This window comes from Drosophila guanche, unplaced genomic scaffold (genome assembly GCF_900245975.1).
Source record: "Drosophila guanche unplaced genomic scaffold, DGUA_6, whole genome shotgun sequence".
Classification (NCBI taxonomy): domain Eukaryota; kingdom Metazoa; phylum Arthropoda; class Insecta; order Diptera; family Drosophilidae; genus Drosophila; species Drosophila guanche.
In genome coordinates this window covers 17,142,165-17,164,909 of record NW_022995743.1, presented here as the reverse complement: position 1 = coordinate 17,164,909, position 22,745 = coordinate 17,142,165, and the positions used below count along the sequence as shown (strand labels likewise).

At 45.8% G+C, this 22,745-nt stretch overlaps 9 protein-coding genes across 11 annotated transcripts in view; 5 read left to right on the top strand and 4 right to left on the bottom strand.

Annotated features, from left to right (window-relative positions):
* Positions 1 to 3,195, bottom strand: part of LOC117578617 (serine-rich adhesin for platelets) — a 33,072-nt gene extending 29,877 nt beyond the window's left edge. For both annotated transcript variants that reach the window (XM_034264217.1, XM_034264216.1), the window contains exon 1: positions 2,522 to 3,195. The gene's annotated coding sequence lies outside the window, so the exon portion shown is untranslated. The remainder of the gene's footprint in view (positions 1 to 2,521) is intronic.
* On the top strand, positions 806 to 22,733 carry LOC117578630 (mitochondrial amidoxime-reducing component 1-like). Its single transcript, XM_034264236.1, has 6 exons — positions 806 to 813; positions 7,299 to 7,303; positions 21,205 to 21,212; positions 21,269 to 21,888; positions 22,182 to 22,468; positions 22,538 to 22,733. Exons 3-6 carry the CDS (start codon positions 21,206 to 21,208, stop codon positions 22,641 to 22,643), a joined length of 1,020 nt encoding a protein of 339 aa, XP_034120127.1. The 5' UTR covers positions 806 to 813; positions 7,299 to 7,303; position 21,205; the 3' UTR covers positions 22,644 to 22,733.
* Positions 7,701 to 8,149, bottom strand: LOC117578637 (5-hydroxyisourate hydrolase). The gene has a single exon (XM_034264243.1). The coding sequence runs from the start codon at positions 8,114 to 8,116 to the stop codon at positions 7,775 to 7,777; it is 342 nt and encodes a 113-aa protein (XP_034120134.1). The 5' UTR covers positions 8,117 to 8,149; the 3' UTR covers positions 7,701 to 7,774.
* On the top strand, positions 8,825 to 10,471 carry LOC117578624 (periodic tryptophan protein 1 homolog). Its single transcript, XM_034264230.1, has one exon. It carries the CDS (start codon positions 8,907 to 8,909, stop codon positions 10,287 to 10,289), a length of 1,383 nt encoding a protein of 460 aa, XP_034120121.1. The 5' UTR covers positions 8,825 to 8,906; the 3' UTR covers positions 10,290 to 10,471.
* On the bottom strand, positions 10,590 to 12,900 carry LOC117578622 (transcription initiation factor TFIID subunit 5). The gene has a single exon (XM_034264226.1). It carries the CDS (start codon positions 12,822 to 12,824, stop codon positions 10,716 to 10,718), a length of 2,109 nt encoding a protein of 702 aa, XP_034120117.1. The 5' UTR covers positions 12,825 to 12,900; the 3' UTR covers positions 10,590 to 10,715.
* LOC117578620 (peroxisome assembly factor 2) lies at positions 13,663 to 16,950 on the top strand. Of its 2 annotated transcripts, XM_034264224.1 has the most exons (5): positions 13,663 to 13,774; positions 13,878 to 14,008; positions 14,066 to 14,572; positions 14,635 to 15,390; positions 15,450 to 16,950. In XM_034264224.1, the coding sequence occupies exons 2-5, from the start codon at positions 13,988 to 13,990 to the stop codon at positions 16,851 to 16,853; spliced, it is 2,688 nt and encodes an 895-aa protein (XP_034120115.1). In that variant the 5' UTR covers positions 13,663 to 13,774; positions 13,878 to 13,987; the 3' UTR covers positions 16,854 to 16,950. The 2 variants fall into 2 exon arrangements, with proteins under 2 accessions (XP_034120115.1, XP_034120113.1); XM_034264222.1 differs by lacking the exon at positions 13,878 to 14,008 and having other exon boundaries at positions 13,678 to 13,774.
* Positions 17,303 to 18,577, top strand: LOC117578628 (peroxisomal (S)-2-hydroxy-acid oxidase GLO5). The gene is made up of 2 exons (XM_034264233.1): positions 17,303 to 17,802; positions 17,861 to 18,577. Exons 1-2 carry the CDS (start codon positions 17,399 to 17,401, stop codon positions 18,555 to 18,557), a joined length of 1,101 nt encoding a protein of 366 aa, XP_034120124.1. The 5' UTR covers positions 17,303 to 17,398; the 3' UTR covers positions 18,558 to 18,577.
* Positions 18,925 to 20,063, top strand: LOC117578633. The gene is made up of 3 exons (XM_034264239.1): positions 18,925 to 19,227; positions 19,282 to 19,829; positions 19,901 to 20,063. The coding sequence occupies exons 1-3, from the start codon at positions 18,976 to 18,978 to the stop codon at positions 19,995 to 19,997; spliced, it is 897 nt and encodes a 298-aa protein (XP_034120130.1). The 5' UTR covers positions 18,925 to 18,975; the 3' UTR covers positions 19,998 to 20,063.
* LOC117578634 (U7 snRNA-associated Sm-like protein LSm11) lies at positions 20,016 to 20,905 on the bottom strand. Its single transcript, XM_034264240.1, has one exon. The coding sequence runs from the start codon at positions 20,807 to 20,809 to the stop codon at positions 20,036 to 20,038; it is 774 nt and encodes a 257-aa protein (XP_034120131.1). The 5' UTR covers positions 20,810 to 20,905; the 3' UTR covers positions 20,016 to 20,035.
* Positions 22,734 to 22,745: the final 12 nt, after the last annotated feature.

Here is a 22,745-nt window from a genome sequence, read left to right as displayed (position 1 = left end):
AGGTCGTATGCATACGTTCTTCTTAATTATGCAAATAATGGCGTCAATTGAAATGAATATGAGTACACATTTGTAGGGAAAGAGATGTAAAATAGATATTTTGTTATCTCTTAGTTTATTTACTGGAAAATAGTCTCTTAAGCTTTATAGTTGATTTAAATGTTTTCTCTAGACTTATTTTGGAACATCGGAAATCACCCATTGAACACACATTTCAAGAGGCAAGACCCCATATGAAGACAGGAAAGACGAGCACGGGAAAAGGAAAAAACACAAAAGAAAGACAAAGAAGGAAGGCCAGCAGATACAGGGAGTGAGAGAAGCAAATGTAGAGACAACTCCATTCTCCGGGTAATTCGAGCCATTGCTAAGGGCACAAAAATAATCAAAGCGTCGATGGATAAACGCTGGAGGGCAGCTCAAAAGGGAAGACAAGCAGACAGACCCCTCGCAAACACATGGGTGTGCGTGTCCTCGGCAAACACTTGAGTATTGTCTGGCATGTCGGCATATCGTTCATCGGGCATTGGGTGCATCTCTACTGAAGTGTATCTCATGCAGGCCAACTCCCCCAGCCACACCGCTGAGTCATTCCCTTGGCCACGAACAGGTTGGTTTGTCACATACTGGCTCACACATCCTCATGCTCGTACATATTTATGCATGTAAATACATACATACATACACAGATACAAATACACGCAACTGCACAAATATGGGGGGCCTACCTACGCCCAAGTGGAATGAAATGGTCTGAAAATGCCTGCAAATTAACAACAACAAAATTAAAAACACAAAGTGAAAAAAGATTTTGTCGAGGGTTCTGTTAGTTGATACCTACTAGGGGAAGAATCATATGGATTTAAGGCCGAAGTGTATGGTCTATTAATCTAAGAATAAGTCCAAACATTTGCGGATAAGTTAAAAGAGAATATTACCTTTTACCCCAGTTCAGGGTTACGAGTCCGAGTACATGCCATATACACATACATATGCCCACTGGAAACCTGCACGCTTCACGGTATAAATAAAAACAAACCAAGAAACACAAGACGACAAAATATACTTGAGCCCAATACCACGCTCAGGCCTGGCCCCAGCCCCCATACCCGATGCAATCGGCCAGCGAATTCGAACGAAAGGTACTTACAAAAGTGCATGCGGGTTCATTTCCTGTTTGCTCTTGCCTTTTCAGCTAGCTCAACGCGCTGAGTGGCGGAAAGAGAGAAGGGGAGTGTGGACGGTGGACGGTGGACGGTGGACGGTGGAGAGAGGCTTCTTGCCATTTTGCGACGTCAGCTGAGCTGAGCACCAATCAGAAGGGTGGGGAAGCGAGCATGCAAGCTTCTGGGGCCGAAGCGTTAGATGCCCTTGCAACTTGGTTCTCTATGAATTACAATTTTCAAATAACAAAAACTTATTTTGAAAATTCTTTAATCCGTTTAAAATTGGTATTAAGTCTTTTGCATCAGTTTCAATCTTGGAAATTATCACTTGGTTATCGGCTACCTTCTCTGCGTTTACAAAACTCTACAAATTTAAAGAACCCTCCATTCACTACAGCATGGGTGAGGGTATAAACATGCTCAAGCAGGGAAAAGTCGACTGCGCTCGCCTCAGTGCCTCTCGGCCCAACTTTGATGACTTAAAGGTTTATCTGTTCCTCAGTTTCCTCTTGGGGCTGGCTCTGCTCTTTTTGCGGTCAATTTATCTGCTCTTTTTCTGCACTTTTGCCCGGTTAGCCACTCTCTAGTCTGCCGCCAGCTTTTAACGATCATTGGATATTGGGTTTTTGTGTTGCGTCAATGCAAATTATATCCATATTCGAGTAAGCTAGCATTTTGTCACTTTTCCAGCGTCTCTTCTAACGGCACCATTTAATATAAGCATCTTTTATCTTGTTTTGTTTTGTTGTGATTGACTACAGTTATTAATGACTCGTGGTCGGATAGAGCTGCGGGCCTAGAAAGTGTTTATCGTCGAATCGATTAACAATTACTTATCTTTTCGGTTTTTTTTTCCATTTGATTGTTTTTGATTTCATAATTGAGCGCTAGCAGTTTGTCACTTTGATTGCGCTTTAATGCGGCTCTTGCCATTATTTTTTGAATTTTTGAACTTTTAATTATTTGTTCCGAATTTCCCAATAAAGATGAGGTAATAAGCTATGAAAGTACATACATATGTAGGTGTGCATGTCTTGGGCACTCAGACTGTTAACGAACTAGGTATCTAACTAACTAGTAAAATGTTCTTAACAAATAAATAACATACTTCACGTTTATTGTCGAATTATAGCATGTCTATCATGACTCAATACTTTAATTAATGTGAAAGCAATATTATTGTCCCTGCAGGTAGATTTCCCATTCTTGACAAATTTTTTGAATTAACATTTTACGCAAAAACAACTTTCCTAATTAAATTCGATTTTTTAATGTAAAATGTAATCCTTCAATGGCCTTATAATATAAATAGATACAAAAATATGTACATAAGAACATATGTATGCATGGCTTACCTTTCAGAAATGTTCGGGCGAGATACTCCGGTTCTCGAGCTGCTTTGAATTGGACCGCATTCAAATTGGACCGATTGGGCACAGTACGTTAGATGCTGAGCTGTTGCTCTTGGCTTGTCTTTTCGTGTGTTCGGGCCGGGTACTTGTTGCTGTTGCTCTTGCTGGACCCCGACGGACCCCGACCTGGACGAGAGCCAACAGCAGGGGCAGAGGCAGGGGCAGAGGCAACCAGAAAATGGAAACGCGATTAGGGGGAAACCGAGCAACAGAAACAGGCGAAAAGGTACACAAAAAAGATGCAGAGCCACAAAACACCAAACCAAACCAAACCAAACGAAAACAATGCCAGAAAAAAATCAACATGCACACACTGACACCAAGAATATGTATCTTGAAACTGGTTTAAGATTTGTTGGGGATTTGTTCACTTGGCTGTGGGGAGCGTATAGGTATAGCGTACATCTACCCGTGGTAGCGTGAGTGTGCTCGTACTTTCCAATAACAAACTCAACTTCTTGTTTAACTCTTCCATCTTCAATAACACGCGGATAGGGATATAATTTCCATATCAATTCTATACTTGATCTCCGCCCTACGAGAACAACTGTTGCGCCTCTGTGTGGGGGGCAAAAGCAAGCAGAGCAGTAAGCAACTTAACAAAACGAAGCTCGAGCACTGAGTACCACACTTTTAATTACTTTATATTGTACTCAATTTTTGTATTTCAAGTAAGTGTATTTTTTATTTTGAAAACTACCGGCATTCCCAAAACTAAATCGCTTTTTTTAAACCGACAGCGGAGCGCGCGCGACGAATAAGATACAGCTACGAGCCAGCAGCAGTGTGACCTAGAGGTGGATAACTATCGATGGCACTATCGGTACTACCGATGGTTGGACACTATTGACTTAGATCACTATCGATGGTTTTAAGTCTCGATAGTATTCGAAAATATCGCGATAGTTTCAAAAATAGTCCCCGCCTACATCCGCAAGAGCAAAAGGGAGAAAATCATACAAAGCTACAATTTTGAAGATAAAAGAAAACTAATAACGCCATTCCGTAGGGGAGGACCATATCTATCAGATCACCGAACGGGGTCCGATTGGATCATTATTATAGCCAGACCAAATTATGTTCTGCAGTAGCTATACTCACCCCGTCCAACAGCTTTTGTTTTTTTCACATTTTCTCATACACACTGCTTATGCCGTGGATCTGCTGTGTCATGAGGAAACTATAGTTTCTTCATGTGCTGTGTTCGGCTCTAGGGGTGGGGGGCGAGCAAAAATAGCATGATTTCGTGAGATATGTAGATGTAGATGACAGATGTTGAAAAAATGTAAAATGTATGATTAAATATTTGAAAAAAAACCGTTTAGGTACAGATGTTATCTTGAGTACCGGGTATATAAGTTGTGACGCGTAAGAAGCGTCTCACATGTCCCTTCTCGTTTTTAACCAAAATTTGTGGATTAAATTAAAATTGTAAGCAAATGTTATACATTAAATGCAACAATTTTTCTATTGCGACTATCGACCACTATTGACGATACGATCGACCACCATCAATTGTTTAAAATTTACTATCGATGGTGCCCACTATCGTTAGTTCTCCACCTCTAGTGTGACCGCGAAATTATAGATCGAACCTTGTAAATATACCAAAATATTCCATTGCGTCATCAAAATATACTGTAAATATACCGTAGTCTTAAATCAGATTCCTCGATTTTGATGTTCTTTTTGATATTGCTAGCTTGCAAAGATTTTCACCGCTGAAACAATAATTTAATCCAAGAGAAGAATCAATTTTGCTTATAATAAATACTCCATTTTATTAGATTGTATACCTATGGCCTTATATTTTACAAATTTGTATTCCAATTTTCATTAAAATCACCCCCTCAGAAAGCTATAGGTGCACTATCGGTACTATCGCCGATGAATCCAACGAACGTGAGGTAGCTCAAGGCATGAAGAAACTATAAGGAGGTCTCGTCGGCAACCATAAGCAGAACTAGCGAGAGAAAGCTGCTAGTGAACGGGCTCTCGCTGTAAGTGTGAGGGCAACGACTTCCCCTCCCCACACGACACCTATCCTCATCCCACCCACCCACCTCAAACCGGGCCGGACTAAGGTGTCATTCGACCCGTGCCGAGAGTTAGGTTGGGCGGGGGTCCGGTATAAAAACTAGCCCAGTCGTGAACGGGGAGCTCAGGGAAATGGCAGCCCCCTGTTCTAATGATGCCTTACCTGGGTTCCCCTTCTCTGCATCTCGTGGGATCAAGATGTATAAAAATAATAATATTAAAGAATTTTCTTTTTATACAAAAAAAAAACAAATGCGAAAGACGTCTGAAGGGAGCAATCCCAAGCAGGGAAGGGCAGCGGCCCAAAGGCCTGTCCTAACCCGCTCAATAGCAGGAAAGACCTGCCCGGTAGACAGCGAGGGTGCGAGCCCGTTGGGGCCCCACTCCAATCCTGGGATGGGTGGCACAGCACCCCCCAATAGTGACGCCTTGGAGAGGCAGATAAGCAACATTGCGGTAAAGTAATGACCCGACCTTCTGGCAAAGTAGAGGGGGAGGCTGGGCCATCGACCAGCGCCTAAGCTAAACGTTTCACATACGCCGAAAAGAGGAGTGCAGGGCACATACTCCGTCGGCAGTACGCGAGCTCGGAAGCCAGCCTTCATAGGACTGGTTGAAGAAGGTAAAGTGGGCCTCGGAAATACTTCGGAACTTTAATCTGGAACCAAACAGACCGCCCCAGCAACCCAAAAGGCAGCCCTCGCAAGAGACTCCTGGACCAGCTGCAAAGCGATCCAGGATACTGTCGAATGTGTCCTTCTCGCAGATTGCCAACGAGAGGACGCTGATAGGCGTCGGATGGAAGATTCCCGAGGAGCCAGTGGAAGTGGGTGGAAGCGGCATTGGCCGACCGCTGCTTCGAGCTCCGTGCAGCGGTAGCGCAAGATGGGGAACTTTACTCAGGCGCAAAACTAGTCGCAGTCGACTGGAGCGAAGTGCCCAGCAGACCGAAGGCGAGAATCTGGGTGCCGGCCATCATAGAAGAGCCAGAGCGCATCCTGCGAATGTTGCAGCGATGCAACAGCGATGGAAGGTTGTTAAAGTTGAAGCGACGCAGGGCCCCACAAACCAAGCCGTGGTCGTGATAAACAAGGAGTCGCTGGCCCCGATAGAGGCAGCCAAAGGAGAGCTCAACTTCGGGTTCAGCTCCGTCACCATAAAGGTGTATAAGTCGGATGCAGCGGCCGGGACGCGTCCTGTCGACAACCCAGTCGAGCAGGATGTTGCCTCGGAAATCGAAGTACCCGACAACGAGCTGGAGTTGGCCCACGAAGGTGACTCCCTAGAGTCGGAGCTGATGCTGGAGGTCGAGGCAATGTGCCGGAACGAAAGCTCCGGCGAGTCGGACGCCGACCATACAGTGGTGGAGATAGGCAAGGATCTCTCTGAGGCTCCTTCAGATAAATCTCCACCACTGTAAAGCAGGAACTGCTGCTCTCTTGCAGGCTCAAAATAAAAGAGTACTATACCCTGCAAACAACCAACAGATGGCAAATGGTCACGGGTTGTCGCATCACCAGCCAGACATCTCGAAAAAACGCACCGCTGAACTATGCAAACATAGGTGCAGCGTAGTCATTCGCTCTCTTACAGGGCATTGGCTGATAGGGACAAAACGGGAGGAGAATAGGAAAAGATCCAAGCCAAATCACAACGGGCCGAAACCGGCCTAAGTGTGTCGAGATTGTGAAATCCCGAAAACCGCCTCAACCTCACCTATCGGTACTATCGATGGTTGGACACTATCGACTTAGCTCACTATCGATGGTTTTAAGTCTCGATAACATTGCGATAGTTTCAAACATTTTCCACGCCCTTCAGACCAAGCATGTACGATAAGTACGAGAAATTATGAAAAAAATCATCATTTATCGTCTAACTAATCACCGATTTCTTTGATTTTATTTATTTTCTTTTATTTGTATATACTCTCACCTACAACAGATGGACTCTTTTTCTACTCCTAGTTGCCCCAAAAATCCAAACCCCTGCCAATCTAACTTCGGATAAACTACATATAAGCTCTAGTCTCATATCGCCGCCTGAAAACTTCAAAATAACTAAATTTAATTTTACACAAAAGCGTAATATCTCATCATTCAAAATTCTTCTTCCCGATTCTCTTGTATCCAAAGCTTTGGAACCGTCTGTATGGCCTAAGCACACTATTCTGCATGAATTCAATCTGTTTGTGAAAGACCTGCCTCGAGTTATTGTAAACTCAGGTGCATTAATGTATGCTGATGACGTTAAAATTAGTATTTTCTTTTCCGACTGGTACTTCCATACTCGCCTACAACTTCACCTTGATGAATAATATGTTCGAACCTTCTTGAACCATTCTAACATTCAACGTTATAACCTTTCCTGACCTAGTCTCTAGAACACCATGTTCTGGTTCGAATCAATCACAACATCAAAGCCTGGTTTTCGGAAATAGTTTCGGCTGATCTGAGTATTGTACTGCGGAAAGCTGGCTGCGAATATCATCCCTAATTCGGTCTACCGAAAATGTAGCACATCTGAGTACTGGGATCATAAAAGAACAGTTTCTTTTTCGAACTGCTACCATAACCATTTTTTTCGATCTGAGTACTGCCCGGCGCATGATGCAATTATATAATATATTTTTAATAAAACTGCATCATGCTGAGTACTAGGCTAAAAACTGGAATTATTTGAGAAGGCGTGATAACTTTGAAATAATAACAGTGCAATTATGAGTCTAAAGCGTTCAGGGATGTCATATATCAAAGTCAACAGACAACAAAATTAAATGAATTTCCACAAAGCGAATTAAATATTTATGATGGAAGATAACTTATATTTATATAATACAAACAAATATCTATGTACATATGTGTTGGACCATCCAGCTGATAAGCATAAACAGAAAAGAAAGCGCACACAGTTTCAGAAAAGGCTTCAGAATAAGTTTCAGAAATTATACTAATCATACAGCATACAAAACTGCAAATAAGATTATACAAACCGGGTGGGTACTGATCATTAGTAGTGTCTAGGCACATTTCAAAATATTTTCCGTTACAAAACTCTAGACTGATTAAAATAAAAATACATTCTCTTTCGAAAAATTGTATTACATTTTTCTATTTCCTTCGAGCTTATTCCAAAAATGGATTATGTATTTTTATAGATCTATGTGCCACGGTATGTGGAGTATCCAAAGGGGTTAAGGAGCAGAGGAATATGATAATTCTTATTTTCACTACAGTCCACCATTATATCTATAGCTGGGTACAAGGTGTTCACATTGCGCTCTGCGAAGTACGCTCCCACATTAAATGTTAGCTTATAGACTCCGCTGGGAAACTCGCCGGCCTCCAAAAGTTGACAACGACCGTCCGCATTGGTTTGGAGCGCTCGGAGGGATCTCCACTCTTGGATCTCGTCTAGAACAGAAACTGTGACCCTAACACTTGCGGCCGCCTTTCCAACAGAGGTATCCAGTACATGGGTGGAAAATTTCCGTGCGTCCATTGCGACTCGACTAAAGAACTGAAAGCCACTGAGAGGTTGATCTCTGCCAAGTAACTGAAGATAAGAAATTTCAGTAAACAAAATCATTTTATCTAAATCTTTGAGTTCATTTTGCCTAGTTAAGGAAAGATAATGATATTTATTTTCTAATCATAAACTTTGCAAAAACAAATACAAGTACTCGTACCATTTTTTTGAATTTATTGTATATAGTGTGAAGCAATCAAAGGTAAGGTTATATTTTATATATGTATGTGTATATGCATATACACACATACTTTTATATATATGTATGTACTAATAGAAATTATTTTATTGTGCTATTTCTGGCTCATCAAATCTCAAAAGATCTAAATAAATAACTCCGTGTAATTTATTTGGGATTTTCATGTAGTTCGGGAATTTACATATGTACATATAGCTCTTTTTGTCGGCATAAAATGTAACGCATCTGATTACTGGTCCGTCGTTTTATGATATTATTTTATGTTACCTCTTCCGTTACCGTATTTTATAAAAAATCCTGTTCATGTAAAAAATATTGTGGAAATAGTTATTTGTAAATAAAGAGATGGAAAGCATCTATAAGATGAATTACCAAACAGTACTTTTTTCTTCCGAGGTTTAGGGGGTTAATTGGGCTAAGTTAGTATAATTTCGGAATATTTTGAAAATGAGAAGGTATATTTCCGTGGTCTGACGGTATACTCTATCGATAAGTCCTCAGCACGTGTTGTTCGTTTGATTTGGAATTCAGAATTTAGTTAATTTCTTTCAATATAAAATACAAATGGCTGAAGAAGGACCACCCGAGGCAAGCATTGACTTTGTGCCCGCGTTGTGCTTTGTGCCACGCGGAGTTGCCAAGGATCGACCCGATAAGATTGTGCTGACACAAGGCGAGTTGGCCAGAATCATTGGCGCCACGCAGCAGGAGCTGGAGGAGGACAGTGAGGACGATGACGAAGGTGATGAGACAGCAGCTGGTGACGCAGGCATGGACGTGGATGAGGACAATGACGATGCCAATAGCGAGAATCGCCATCCACAGGACGAGTTCGATTTCAATGCGTATGACAACGAGGAAAACGCGACGGTCACGAGTTTGGCCAACATTGTAGATGCCGGTGAGCAGGTGCCCGATGAAGACGAAGACTCTGAGGCTGAGGACGAAGTTATAAAGCCCAGTGACAACTTGATTCTGGTGGGTCATGTCCAGGATGACGCCGCCTCGATGGAGGTGTGGGTGTTCAATCAGGAGGAGGAGGCGCTCTACACACACCACGACTTCCTGTTGCCCAGTTTTCCCCTCTGCATCGAGTGGATGAACCACGATGCGGGCAGCGATAAGCCGGGCAACATGTGCGCCATTGGATGCATGGATCCGATCATAACGGTGTGGGACCTGGATATTCAGGACTCCATCGAGCCCACGTTTAAGCTGGGCTCCAAGGGCAGCCGCAAACATCAGAAGGAGCAGTATGGCCACAAGGATGCCGTTCTGGATCTCTCCTGGAACCGTAACTTCGAGCACATCTTGGCCAGTGGCTCGGTCGATCGGACACTGATTCTCTGGGATATGGATGAGGGACAACCGCACACTACCATCACTGCTTTTGAGGAGAAAGTCCAGACTCTGGAGTTCCACCCCACAGAGGCTCAGAGCATTCTAACCGGGTGTTCTGACGGATACGTGCGGCTCTTCGATTGCCGCGACGCTGAGGCCGTGAACTCGTCCAGCATCCAATGGAAGGTAGATGGCGAGGTGGAGAAGGTTCTCTGGCACCCCACCCAAACAGACTATTTCATCATTGGCACGAACGACGGCAGTCTCCACTATGCCGATAAGCGCACACCCAACCAAATCCTGTGGTCCGTAAAAGCCCACAACGAGGAAATCTCCGGGGTGTGCTTCAATAACCAAACGCCCAATCTGTTGACTTCCACCTCCACAGAGGGCACTCTGAAAGTGTGGAACTTCAGCGGCACAGAGGCGAAGCATGTCTACGAGCACGAGTTCAACATGGGTCGTCTGCAGTGCATGCGACAGTGCCCGGAGGACCCATACACGCTTGCATTCGGGGGAGAGAAGCCTCCGCGGTGTGCTATCTACAACATAAAGAACTCCGTAGCAGTGCGTCGAACATTTGGTATTGACGATTCAGAGTCGTAGATTCTTGGCGACGTGGCGTATTTGCTGAGTGTATATGATGATGTTTTTGCATTCACGATTTAAGAACATTTTAAAAATATATTATATGACTAATGTATAAGGATCCAAAACGTATCAGTTGTTTAAACTTTAACCGTATCTAAAACGTAGTGTAGAAAGAAATGTACAGAAATTATATTAGATATATTGCTATGTTTTTGCAACTCGTACCTGTGGACTGGGGAAAACTAGCTATTCCAGTCAATGGCATTACAACCCAATGCTCGAACTACTTGATCTGCACTTTCGTTACAATATAAATTAAGAAACTGAGGTGGATTTTAATTTGATAATCAGACACTTGCTAACTTTATAATATGATACAAATCATCTTAATCCTAAACACTACGTTACGTATGTATGTATATGGACTAAACTAAGTATGACCTAACTCTTAAAGAGTCCGACGCACATAAGGAGATTGCGGCGGGTGAAGTGAAGGGTGACAAAGGGAGAGTTCTTGCTGGGGAACGTGCGCAACAGGTAGACATCCTCATCGTTCTCATCCTGATGGTGCGACACCGTAATGTGGTTGCTGATGTAGTCATCGGTGACCTTGTGGAAGTCCCAGAGGGTTAGATTGTTGTCCAGACCAGCAGCAGCCAAGAGCGTTCCATCTCGGCTGAAGGTTATCGTCGTCACGGTGCTGGTATGTCTTAGTAAAGTGGTCACGAGGGAACCATTTGACAAGTCCCAGATAATGATGGTGCTGTCGATGGAGCCTGAGGCTAGATAGCGTCCGCAGGTGGAGAAGGCAAGTGCACTGACAGACCCCTTGTGACCCGTCATTAGACGGACCGACTGGCCGGTCATGTTGTCCCAGAGACGCACAGTCCGGTCGCTGGAGCCAGTGGCCACATAATTTGAATTTGGATGAAACTGGACACAGTCCACGTCGGATAGGTGGCCAACGAAGACTCGAAGCGCCTGATTGGAGTCTGTCGCCCACAAGCGCGCCGTTTTGTCGTAAGAACAAGATACAAAATAATATCCATGCGGGGCAAATCGAACATCCCAGACGGGGTAGACATGGCCGCGGTAGGTCACAACACACGACCACGTAAGAAGAGACCACAGTCGTATGGTGCTGTCTTCGGAGCATGATAACAGCAGGTTCATTTCGGGCGCAAAGGCACACCGATATACAGGCCCTGTGTGGCCCAGGAAGTTTCTTGTTGTTTCCCCACTGCGGTCGTCCAGCATGCGCACATTAATATCGGCAGACTCCTTGTCAAGTTCCCTCAGAGCATCGGCTTCCTTGAGGGTTCGCAGTTTGGCGGGCGTCAGGGACCATATCCTGATGCTGGAGTCAGCAAATCCACAGGCCACCATCGTGGAATCCTCTGAGATCTCGGCACATGTGACGCCCTGTTGGGAGTTAAGTACCGTGTAGAAGACAGCGGAGGGAAGCTGATCTCGGCCGAGGGCCATGCGTTTGCTCGCTTCCCTCAGGGCCTTTAGCTTCAGCAACTTGTCGGAGTCCTTGAGCTCAGGCAGGGGTATCCTGTCTATGGAGGGAGCATTGGGATCTGACTTGGACTTCTTGGACAGTAACGGATCCTTTTTGGGCTTTTTCTTCTTGGGACGATCTGGTGCATCCGGATCATCGTCTTCCTCTTCTGGGGCCGGCGCCGGAGTGGTCAGCGTTTGAAAGTCCACCTCCTTGAGCAGGCCATAGTACACCCTCATCTTGTTGTCCTGCCTCTTGGCCTCTCCGATGTGGGAACCTGCAGTGGCAACGCATTGCAGCTTGTTCCGAGCCATGCCTTCATAGGTATCGAAATGTAAGTACTTGGACACGATGTCAGCCACCACCTCCTGCCTGCGGTCCTGGATGTGCCGCTTAAACAGCGAGTGGGAGTCCCTCGACATCCGAATGACAAACTTGTCCATTTCCATAGCAACGACCAGATCGTTATCCAGCAGCTCCTCCGGCTTGGACAGCATCAGCAAGTTGAACAGCCCCTCTATGTAGTAGCCGTCGAGGTCGGATTTGTACTTCTCGATGAAAGCGCGCGCCTTTTCCTTTTGCCCGATGGCAAGCATCTTGAAATAGATTTGCACCAATATGGGATACAGTACCATAGACAGCTCGTGCTTATATATGTCCAATGAATCCTCCACAAATGAGCGCAGATCTTCGTACGCCTGCTCGTGCTGCTGGGCGTCAAAGCTGTCGTCTCCAATGAATTTGGCCAATGCCTCCGCCGCATTGGCCTCAGTCACCGCCGTTTGTTTTGTTTCCACTGAAGCAGACCGAGGAGGCTCTCTCTCACCGTCGCCCAGCCCCAAAGCAGCGCCGAGAACCTGCTGTACATCTGTTTCGCTGATTGCCGACAGTTCCGCAGCGCTCACATTGGCCTCCTGACAGAGCAGCTCCTCTGTGCTCTTCAGCTGGTACTTTTTGAGGAGTTTCAGCAGACAGAGCATCTCGCGCTTGTCGTGGGACCGCTGGATGCCATTTCCTCCATTTGAGTTGCTCATTTCAAGGCTCATTTCAAGAAAAAATTTATTTTTTTACGCTTCTCTACTATTTTGTTTAGCCGTCTTTTTTGTTGGTATTTAATCGCTTCATTGGTCGCATCACGATGAATCCGCATTGACCAGGTACTTCAGTTCGATGACGGGGGCTGTCGGTATTTTCTTGAAAATAGTATGTTCTGTGTGGCTGTCGATATTTGTTGATGATTGTTGCTATCGATGGTTGTTGATGAGGGCATGCAAGGTGTTGCATTGGAAATGTTCTTATAATTTGCATCCATCTTATAAATGCATGGATTGAAGTTGAAGTGTAGGCGTAATTGCAAAATCAACAGAAGGCTGCCCCTGAAAGTAGGAACAACAGAAGGTTGCTCATCAAGATGACTTCCGATGGCACCAAGTTAACCCGACCTGAATTAATCCAGTGTGTTTCGATTCAGAACTCCAAATTAGCCTCATTCATATATTTGGACAGAAGAGTCTTTTTGGAGAGCAATAACTCCTCAAAGTCTTTCAAACAATGGACAATTTTATATTTTTTCCTGATAATAGCATGTTGTTGGCAGAAGAAGATTTCGAGTTCCCCATTGTCTAGACTCTAGAGCGTTGCAAACATCGCAGATGTTGGTGTTTCTGGCTTTGATATTGTGTACAAAAACGTTATCATAGGTTCGGTTAATTAACAGTCTAGTTATGACCCCTATGTTTTTTACACTTCAGTCGAGAGCCCAGTGCCATGGTTTGACAACAATTTCATTATAAATTGAAGCAAAATTTACTCATTGTTCCAGAATTCCTATTCTGCAAAATCTAGGAAATTGATTTAAGATTTACGGTATATTTTGAAAATGTTCGCTATTTAGGTATATTTTTGAGGGTGAGGCGGTATATTTTATCGAAGGGTCCCGCGGTCACAATGGTAAAGTAACAACAAGAAAATGACGAAGAGAGTTATTATAAAAAAGGTAAAAACAAGCGTTAATGACAGTAAATGTTATGCTTTCGCATTGCTGTACGAATAACAAGCATATTTTGTATATAGGCCTAACTTGCTATTGCCTATTTTAGTGTATCTGTGTGCTGTCCTTCCTCCAACTCCTTGAACTTTGACTCTACGCTCCACGAAATCTAACCCTTGTACCTGTAGATTGTGTTGTTTGTCTCTGTTTGACCAAAAAATGAATGAAAATGATGATGCGGTAGGTGTGTTATTGAATAACCACAAATATGTATAAAATTCCCCTTGACACTCGCAGAAAAAGGTCTCCGTCAAGCGCTCTTCCGTGTCGGGGGATCAGCTGGATCCTGGTCAGCCTCGATACAGCTACTCGGGACGCATGCAAGAGCTGATAGAGGGCTACAATTCCGCGGTCCAGTTGCTGGTGCCCAAGTGGCCGTGGTTCTTCTATCCCGGATACCTGACATACGCAGTATATTGGCGGTACGCCAAATACTACAAGGGCAAGTTTCATTTAACGCCCATACCGAATCGTCTCTACGAACTGCTCATTAAAAATGAGTTGATCAAGTCGGAGCACTTGGTATTCGCCAGCCAGGATGTGTACGATAGCTATGCCGAGTCGCCAGACGTTAACTTTGTCAACCTGATTATCCGCGGCGGCAGTGCAACGATCAACCAGCCAGCATCAAGCAATTCAGCGACCCAATCAGTCATTCAGCAAATGCTGCAGGAAGCTCCACACACAATAGTGGCGCAGATATTGCCGGTAGCTCAGTGTCAAGTCAACTGTCTTTATGTCCAGGTCCGTTTCAGTTTATAAATCAATTCAATAAGATAAGTGAATGTTCCTATTTATTGTTATAGGAAAACTTCTATAGCAATGTCCTGGACCGGTTTCGTGTTCGCTCCAATTGCTGGATCAAACTGGAACGCTTTGCCGATGAACAAACCATACCCGCCATAGCCACCAAATCTCATGTGTATATGCTGAGCAATCCCCACGAGCTGCCTGCCGAGGTGACGGAGCTCATCCTGAACAACTATTTTAATACGCCGCGTCTACTGCATCGCGGCCACACCTATCGCATCGAGGTGAACGCCAAACTGGTTGGCACCGCTGCCTATGCCCACTATTATCTGATATTCGCGTATCTGCGGCAGGTCCACTTCCGCTGCATTCATCTGGAGACAAAGAGCAGCGAGTTCGAGCTACAGGCGGTTGTGGCTAAGGGTCTTAGCAACCTGGTGCAAGTTCCCAATGCCCATAACTTCCTCCCACGACAAGTTCTTGACAACTTTGCCATCGTTGAAAACTATCCGAGTGGGCTGCGAAAGCCTTACCAGCTGCTGCGATCATCGGTTGACGCGTTTCTGCCCAAGAAGTCGGCCTGCCTGTCTTCCAAGCACATCTTCCCAGTGTTTCTAGTCCAGGGTGAGCGGGGATCTGGCAAAACTAAGCTCATAAACGCCGTCGCCCAGGAGCTGGGAATGCACTTGTATGGAGCGGATTGTGCCGAGATCGTTTCGCAGGTTCCCTCGCACACAGAGATGAAGCTGAAGGCGGTCTTCGCCAAGAGCCAAGTCACTGAGCCACTGTTGATCTGCTTCCATAATTTCGAGGTAATTATATACAGCCTTTCAGGTGAGAAAAAGATGAATCCTAAAATGTAATCCTTCAGATATTCGGCATCGACAATGAAGGCAACGAGGACCTGCGTCTGCTTTCGGCCTTCCATGTCCAAGTACAAGAGCTGTTCTCTCGGGATCGAAAGCATCCTGTAGTTGTAGTTGCTCTAACCAGCGACAAGCACCTGAAGCCCATGATTCAGAGCTTGTTCCTTGAGGTAATAAGCATTGAAATGCCGAGCAAGGAAGAGCGCTTTCAGATCCTCCGTTGGATGCACGCCCGTGAGACTTTCAACGATATGATCTACAATCAAAAGGCCATCGACCGGTTGCCCTTGTTTTCGAGAGAAAACCAATCACAGTTCATGGCGCGCCTGTGTCCGAGTTGGAGGCAGACAATGGGCGTGCTGCAGGAAGTGGCGGCCAAATCACAGGGATTTCTTCTGGGTGACCTGCAATTGCTGTACGACAGTGCCATTCGCATGAAAAGCCGACAGAGGCTGGGTAGGAGCTGCCTTGACCTGTCCCACTTTTCCAAGAACTTGAGCGACATGCAGAGCTCGTTTGCGGATAGTTTGGGTGCGCCAAAGGTACCCAAGGTCTATTGGTCGGACATTGGCGGTCTGGCCAAACTGAAGGATGAGATTCAGAGCAGCATAGGACTGCCGCTAAAGCACGTTCACCTCATGGGCAAGAACCTACGGCGCTCCGGCATTCTGCTCTACGGGCCGCCTGGAACGGGCAAAACCTTGGTTGCCAAGGCCGTGGCCACTGAATGCAACCTGAGCTTCCTTTCAGTGCAGGGACCCGAGTTGCTCAACATGTACGTGGGCCAGAGTGAACAGAATGTGCGCGAGGTCTTTTCCCGTGCTCGCTCCGCGGCCCCCTGTGTGCTCTTCCTCGACGAGCTGGACTCCCTGGCACCAAATCGAGGTGTGGCGGGCGATTCTGGCGGTGTTATGGATCGCGTTGTGTCGCAGCTTCTTGCTGAGATGGACGGCATGAGCGATGGCGACTCCAGTAAGCCCATTTTCATACTTGCTGCCACCAATCGTCCGGACTTGATTGATCCCGCTCTGCTACGACCCGGTCGCTTCGATAAGCTCTTCTACGTGGGGCCCTGCTCTACGTCCGATGACAAAGCAGCTGTTTTGCGAGCGCAAACTCAGCGCTTTGTCCTGGACTCTGGTGTCAATATAGACGAGATTGCCGAGCGCCTGAAGAACGATATGAGTGGCGCAGACCTGTACTCCATCTGCTCGAATGCCTGGCTATCGGCTGTGAGACGCACCATTGACCGGCACCTGAGTGGAAAGCTCTCGGAAGAGGAACTCCTGCCTGAGACCGTAATCGTGGAGTCTGAAGACTTCACCAAGTCTTTCAACAAATTTGTGCCTTCGATAAGCAGAACGGATCTGGAGTACTTCAACAACCTTAAGGCATCCTACAGTGTTTGATTAATCCTACCAATAGATCGTCTCCTAGGTACGGCAATCATTTGTTATACATTTTTTGATTATTTTTGAATAAAACTGTTGATGGTTCACAAGCCAAGGGATTGCTATCGAACATGGAACAGGAAAAGTTAGAAGCATTGGGAGATCGCAACCTGAAAGTTATTCCATACCTCACTTTGGACCTTTGAAGTTTAACCTTGTATTTGGCAAAACGAAAGTTGTCACAGGAGAAGTGCCTGATCGTCGACAGACAGTAACCCCCCATGTAGAGTCTGGGAAACTGCGTCGTCCGATTCTGTTTTGTATTCTTTTGTCTTCTCTATTGAAGGGGAGGGTCAGGTGTCCGTTATCAGTTTCCCAAACCCTGGCAGACACTGCGCTTATCGCGATGTGGGTTTATGAACCCAATCGAGGGGAAGCTGTAGATGCTCACTTTTAATCTTGAGGGCTTCGGTTTAGTTCGACTCTTGGAGGTGCGGTGGGAAGTGCTAGAGCTAGAATTGTATACTAATCCCATTAAATTGTTGCGTAACTTGACTGCGGACATGGCGTTGGTTTGTGTGGAGGACTTTGAGAAAAAGGCAGCAGGCCAGCTGGAAAAGAATGCACTCGACTACTACAGAAGCGGAGCAGGGGAGCAGTTCACGCTGGGGCTGAATCGGGAGGCGTTCCGAAAGCTACGCCTCCGTCCCCGGTGCCTGAGAGATGTTTCCCGCCTGGACATTGGCTGTTCGATCTTTGGGGAGCAAATGAAGTGGCCGCTGGGCATTGCGCCGACTGCAATGCAGAAAATGGCTCATCCAGATGGCGAGGTGGGCAATGCAAGAGCCGCCGGCAAAGCTGGATCCATATTCATTCTGAGCACGCTCTCGACCACATCCCTGGAGGACTTGGCCGCCGGCGCACCGGACACCTGCAAATGGTTCCAGCTCTACATCTACAAAGACCGGTAGGCACAGATGCGTTAAATTTATGCTCGCATTACCCGACTACTTTTCACATTCCAGCACAATTACTGAGAAACTGGTACGCCGTGCAGAGAAGGCCAACTTCAAGGCTCTCGTTCTGACTATTGACGCCCCAATCTTTGGACATCGCCGTGCCGATGTGCGCAACAACTTCAGCCTACCGTCGCACCTGACTTTGGCCAACTTCCAGGGGGGGAAGGCCACAGGCGTGGCTACAACTATAATGGGCGCCTCTGGCATTAATGAGTACGTGTCGAGCCAGTTCGATCCTACTATAACCTGGCAGGATATCAAGTGGCTGAAGGGCATTACGCACCTGCCCATCGTTGTTAAGGGGGTATTGACTGCAGAGGACGCCGTGCTCGCCAAGGAGTTTGGCTGTGCCGGGATAATCGTGTCCAACCATGGAGCCCGTCAAATAGACACAGTCCCTGCCTCTATAGAGGCCCTCCCCGAAGTAGCGAAGGCTGTAGGCAACGATCTGGTAGTCATGCTGGACGGTGGCATCATGCAGGGGAATGATATCTTCAAGGCCCTAGCTCTGGGAGCCAAGACGGTCTTTGTCGGTCGTCCTGCTGTCTGGGGTCTAGCCTACAACGGACAGAAGGGCGTGGAGGATATGTTGAGCGTGCTCAGAAAGGATTTCGAAATCACAATGGCATTGATCGGCTGCCAAACACTGAATGATATTCAATCGTCGATGGTGGTACATGAGTCCCAATATTCCAAGCTTTGAGTACAGAAACGAAATCTAGACCCTTCAAATAAATCACAATTGAAAAGAAACAAAAACATAATGAAGTTGTATTTTGAAAATATTTCCACAACATTTCGATGTGTAAAAGTATCGATACATGTCCCAGCCCAACCTATCGTTTAACTCCCACCTCTGTGAAATAAAAGAATATTAAATTGATAAAACACAAGAGAGATTTTGTTCGAAATTAACTGTACGTACGCAATGCAAAAAAAGGAACAATTGTAACATAACCTCTACGCCAGGTAAGTATTGGAGCAAAGCTGTAACAAGTTACATATTACGACGTGGCGATTTCCCCCTTGTAAAGGCGGGTGGCCAAATAATTCCCCTCTACCTAAGGGTAGAGCGGTAACTTAAAACCTCAAAAAAAAAAAAAAAAAACACAAGAGACACCATGCTTGAAGGTTGGTACTGTCGATCCCTTGCCAATCAAGAGGATGGCGCTGTTAAGGACGAGCCTCTTCAGCAGGAGAGCGATGAGGAACAGCCCACGCGGAACATTGGCCATGTGAACGCGAGGGGAGCGGGAGCAGGAGCACCAGCTAGTTCATCTTCAGCGTCCGCAGGAACTACGAATATTGCGAATAATGTTGATTACAAGGATCGCTACAAGAACCTAAAGCGAAAACTAAAGTTTCTCATTTATGTAAGGCATCGGTCGGAGTGTTTCCAGTGAAAACATTTAACATTGTACTTGCAGGAAAACGAGTACTTTCAGGATTTGCTGCATACGAATCAACGCCGCTTGCTAAAAGTGTCTCGCGACCGTACTTTCCTGCTTGATCGTTTGCTCCTTTACGAGCACCCCGCCAAGGACTCGAGCGACAGCGAGGCTACAGACAGCTCCGACTCGGAAACGGAACAAGCACCATCCACGTCCACAGCAGCTGGAGGCTCGCTGACACCAAAGGAGACCATTCGAAAAAAGCACAAAGAAAAAGGAACATCAGTCGCAACTGCAACTCCCCCTCACCAGCCAACTGTTGGTGCTACCCGTGGTCGCAGGCGCAAAGTATTGACTGGAGCACTGTCCTCAAACCATGGAGTGCAAGCACTTGGGAAACGGCAGCTGACGGCCACAGTTCCTCCTTCTCAACAATCTCTGCATTCAGCGGTCTCCCTAAGCACAGCTGAGATCACCCGTCAGTTGCAAGAGCGACGTCCGACGCCAATAGAACTTATGAGCCCGGAATGTACTTCGGCCACTGTTCCCACAACAATGCTCAGCGACGAAAGCCCATCGAAATGGTAAATTTTGAATGAGATTCCACATCGTTTTTCTCTTCTATGAACGATTTGTGCTTGTCTGTCTTTGCTAGCTATCCCAATGAGAGCCTTCACCATCTGATGGAGGACGACTCGCACTCTCAGGAGGTGGCCGCCGAAGAGTGCGTGGCAATGGAGTACACCAATTAAAATATTAACACACATTGATAGTTTGTATTATCGTCATCTTAAACCATTAAACTTAATAGTACCACATTCTCCCCTCGTATTAAAATCTGTGGCAAGTGACGTACTATCTGTACATTCTTTCGGTTCAAGCTCTTCACCTCTACTGCGGGAAGGGCTATGCCCAAATCCCTGAGACGCTCAGTGCAATCAATAGGCGCTCCGCAGATTTTCTGCTCTCCATAGTTGTATTTGCGACGTTGCCATGTCTCTGTGGCATTCCTCAAGAGAAGATTCCACTGCTTATCGTAGGCCACCAATTCGCCCACGACACTACCGCCTATCGCCCGTTCCTTGCGAAGTACAACCCGCACGCGGATCTTTCGAATATTCTGTGAAGCAGGTGTGACTATGCATTTTTTCAACAGTTCCAGAGGGCCTATCGCCGTCTCCATGTATGTAAAAATATTCCGTTGATGTTTCTTGTTTAAGGTGCTGACCGTTGGCAATTGATGCGGCTCAAAACGGCGCCGCGGAACATCTTCCAGAACAAGCACAGATTTTGAAGTGGAAGTCAAAGAAGGCTTTTTGTCTGCCGCTTGGCCAGGTCCTGCTGTTGTTCCAGATTTCTGTCGCTTGTTCAGTTGCCATACTCCAAACTTTTTAAGAGCACTCTCGAAGGCGGCTATGTTTTGGTACAGTACTTTTGGAGGTACTTCTGTTATTCTGTAATTGGGCTCGTATAGCGCTCTGAGGGGGTTGAATAGCTCGCTGGACACATCCAGTTCGGGATCTGTGGCTGCTGAAACTTCACGTTTTTCCGAACTCGACTCCATGGGCGGCTTTTGTAAGGTTGTTTTTGTTTTCTTTTACAAATCAAATGTCAACATTTCCACCGTGCCGGCTTGATGGAAGACTCACTTATCGATAGATAGGGATGGGATGGATGGAAAACAAATCGGGTAAATGTGAATAAGTACATATGAATGTAATAAATCAAATTAATACGCCCCATCGGATTATATATGTTAAAGAAAGGATTACAAATATTTCTTACATCTATTCATACTTGACATGAAAATAACACTACTGAGTTGAAGCTAATACAGAATGCTACATGATCTACACAAAGAAGCTTTCGTCTCCCCTTGAGGGGGTCAATCTTATCAGTTAAGCTTTAACGGCAGAGAATCAACAAGCAGGTGTGATAACTGAATGAAATTACAAAGAGGATGACATGTAAGTAAAAATTTGGTGAGTCACCAGACAAATCAACGAGAATTACATCCTCGTAGCCAACAGCTCCAGCTTGGACATTGGTCCGAAGACGCTCATCGGAGTGGGCGTTGGCCTGGTTGTGGCGGGAGGGGCAAGCTATTTTCTGTACCGACGCTACCTACAATACCGGGATGCTATGCCTGTGAATTGGAGGCGCGTGGGAACGCTACAGCAGATCAACTTATTTCCGATCAAGTCCTGTGCTCCACTCGACTCGACACCTGGAACAGAGTACGATTGCGATGTGCTTGGAATCTCACACGAGGGAATACGCGATCGCACGCTAATGCTGCTCGATGAAAATAACACAATGGTGACGGCACGGGGCTATCCTCATATGAAATTAATAAAGTCAAAAAAAGTGTCGGTCAAAGGACTCATATTCAGTGCGCCGGGAATGCCCGACTTGGAGATTGATTTCGATAACTTGGAGAGTCCTGGCCAGAATTTGCGTACAATCATTTGGGGTGCCCCCGTGGATGCAATGCTTTGTGGAGACCGGTTCAACAAGTGGTTCTCCCAATTCATCTTGAAGAAGGAAACAGGAATGAAGCTGGTGCACTATCCGTACCCGAAGGCCGTGAAGAGAGTCTGCGACGACTTGAGGAACATGCCATTTATGCGGAAAGAGGATTCGGTAGGTACCATGAAGCAACTATAAAGGAGGGCCCGCCGGCTTTTTAATGGGAAACGTAACAATGCTGTCAATAAGTGCGAGTGAAAGGGCGTGCAGAGAGAGTGAGCAACTTTACAATAATAAGAGTACAAGCTGCTCATACTTGCGTCCCACCACGGTCGTCGGGGAGAAATGACCCGAGGAACGCTGCCGACGACGGGCCCTCCTTTATAGTTGCTTCATGGGTAGGTACCAACACAATGGCATGAAATTCTTAAGAATCGTTCGTTCATTTTTACGAATGATCCGAACAGGGAACCTTTAACGATTCGACTAGCTACATGCTCATGAATCTGTCTTCGGTGGACGATTTGAACACTCGACTAAAGAATCCCGTTGAACCGCTACAATTTCGAGGTGGTTTCGAAATTAAATGTGACGTGCACGAGCCCTACGCCGAGGATAATTGGCAATGGGTTCGCATTGGTGATGAAGCCGTTTTTCGTCAAGTGGCACCGCGCACAGTGTGCATTGTTCCGAATGTTAATGACAACACAGGGAAGCGGGACATCGATGGCGAACCGTTGAAGACTTTGAAGAGGTGATCTACCTACCTCCTTCCCTCTACTAAATTTCAGAAAATAACCCATAACTTCATTTCTTTGATCAGGTATCGCATGTTCAACTATAAATCCCCCTTACTGGGCATACATTTGGGTCTCCGGCAGGCAGGCAAAGTCAGGGCCAATGATGTTGTGTATGTTGGGGACAAGTAAATCAATCTATTCAATCAATTGTTTTTGTCGTATGTAATTACAGTCTTTTTGATTAAATATAATATAAAAAATACATATAAATGAAGGAAATGAAGGTAGCAT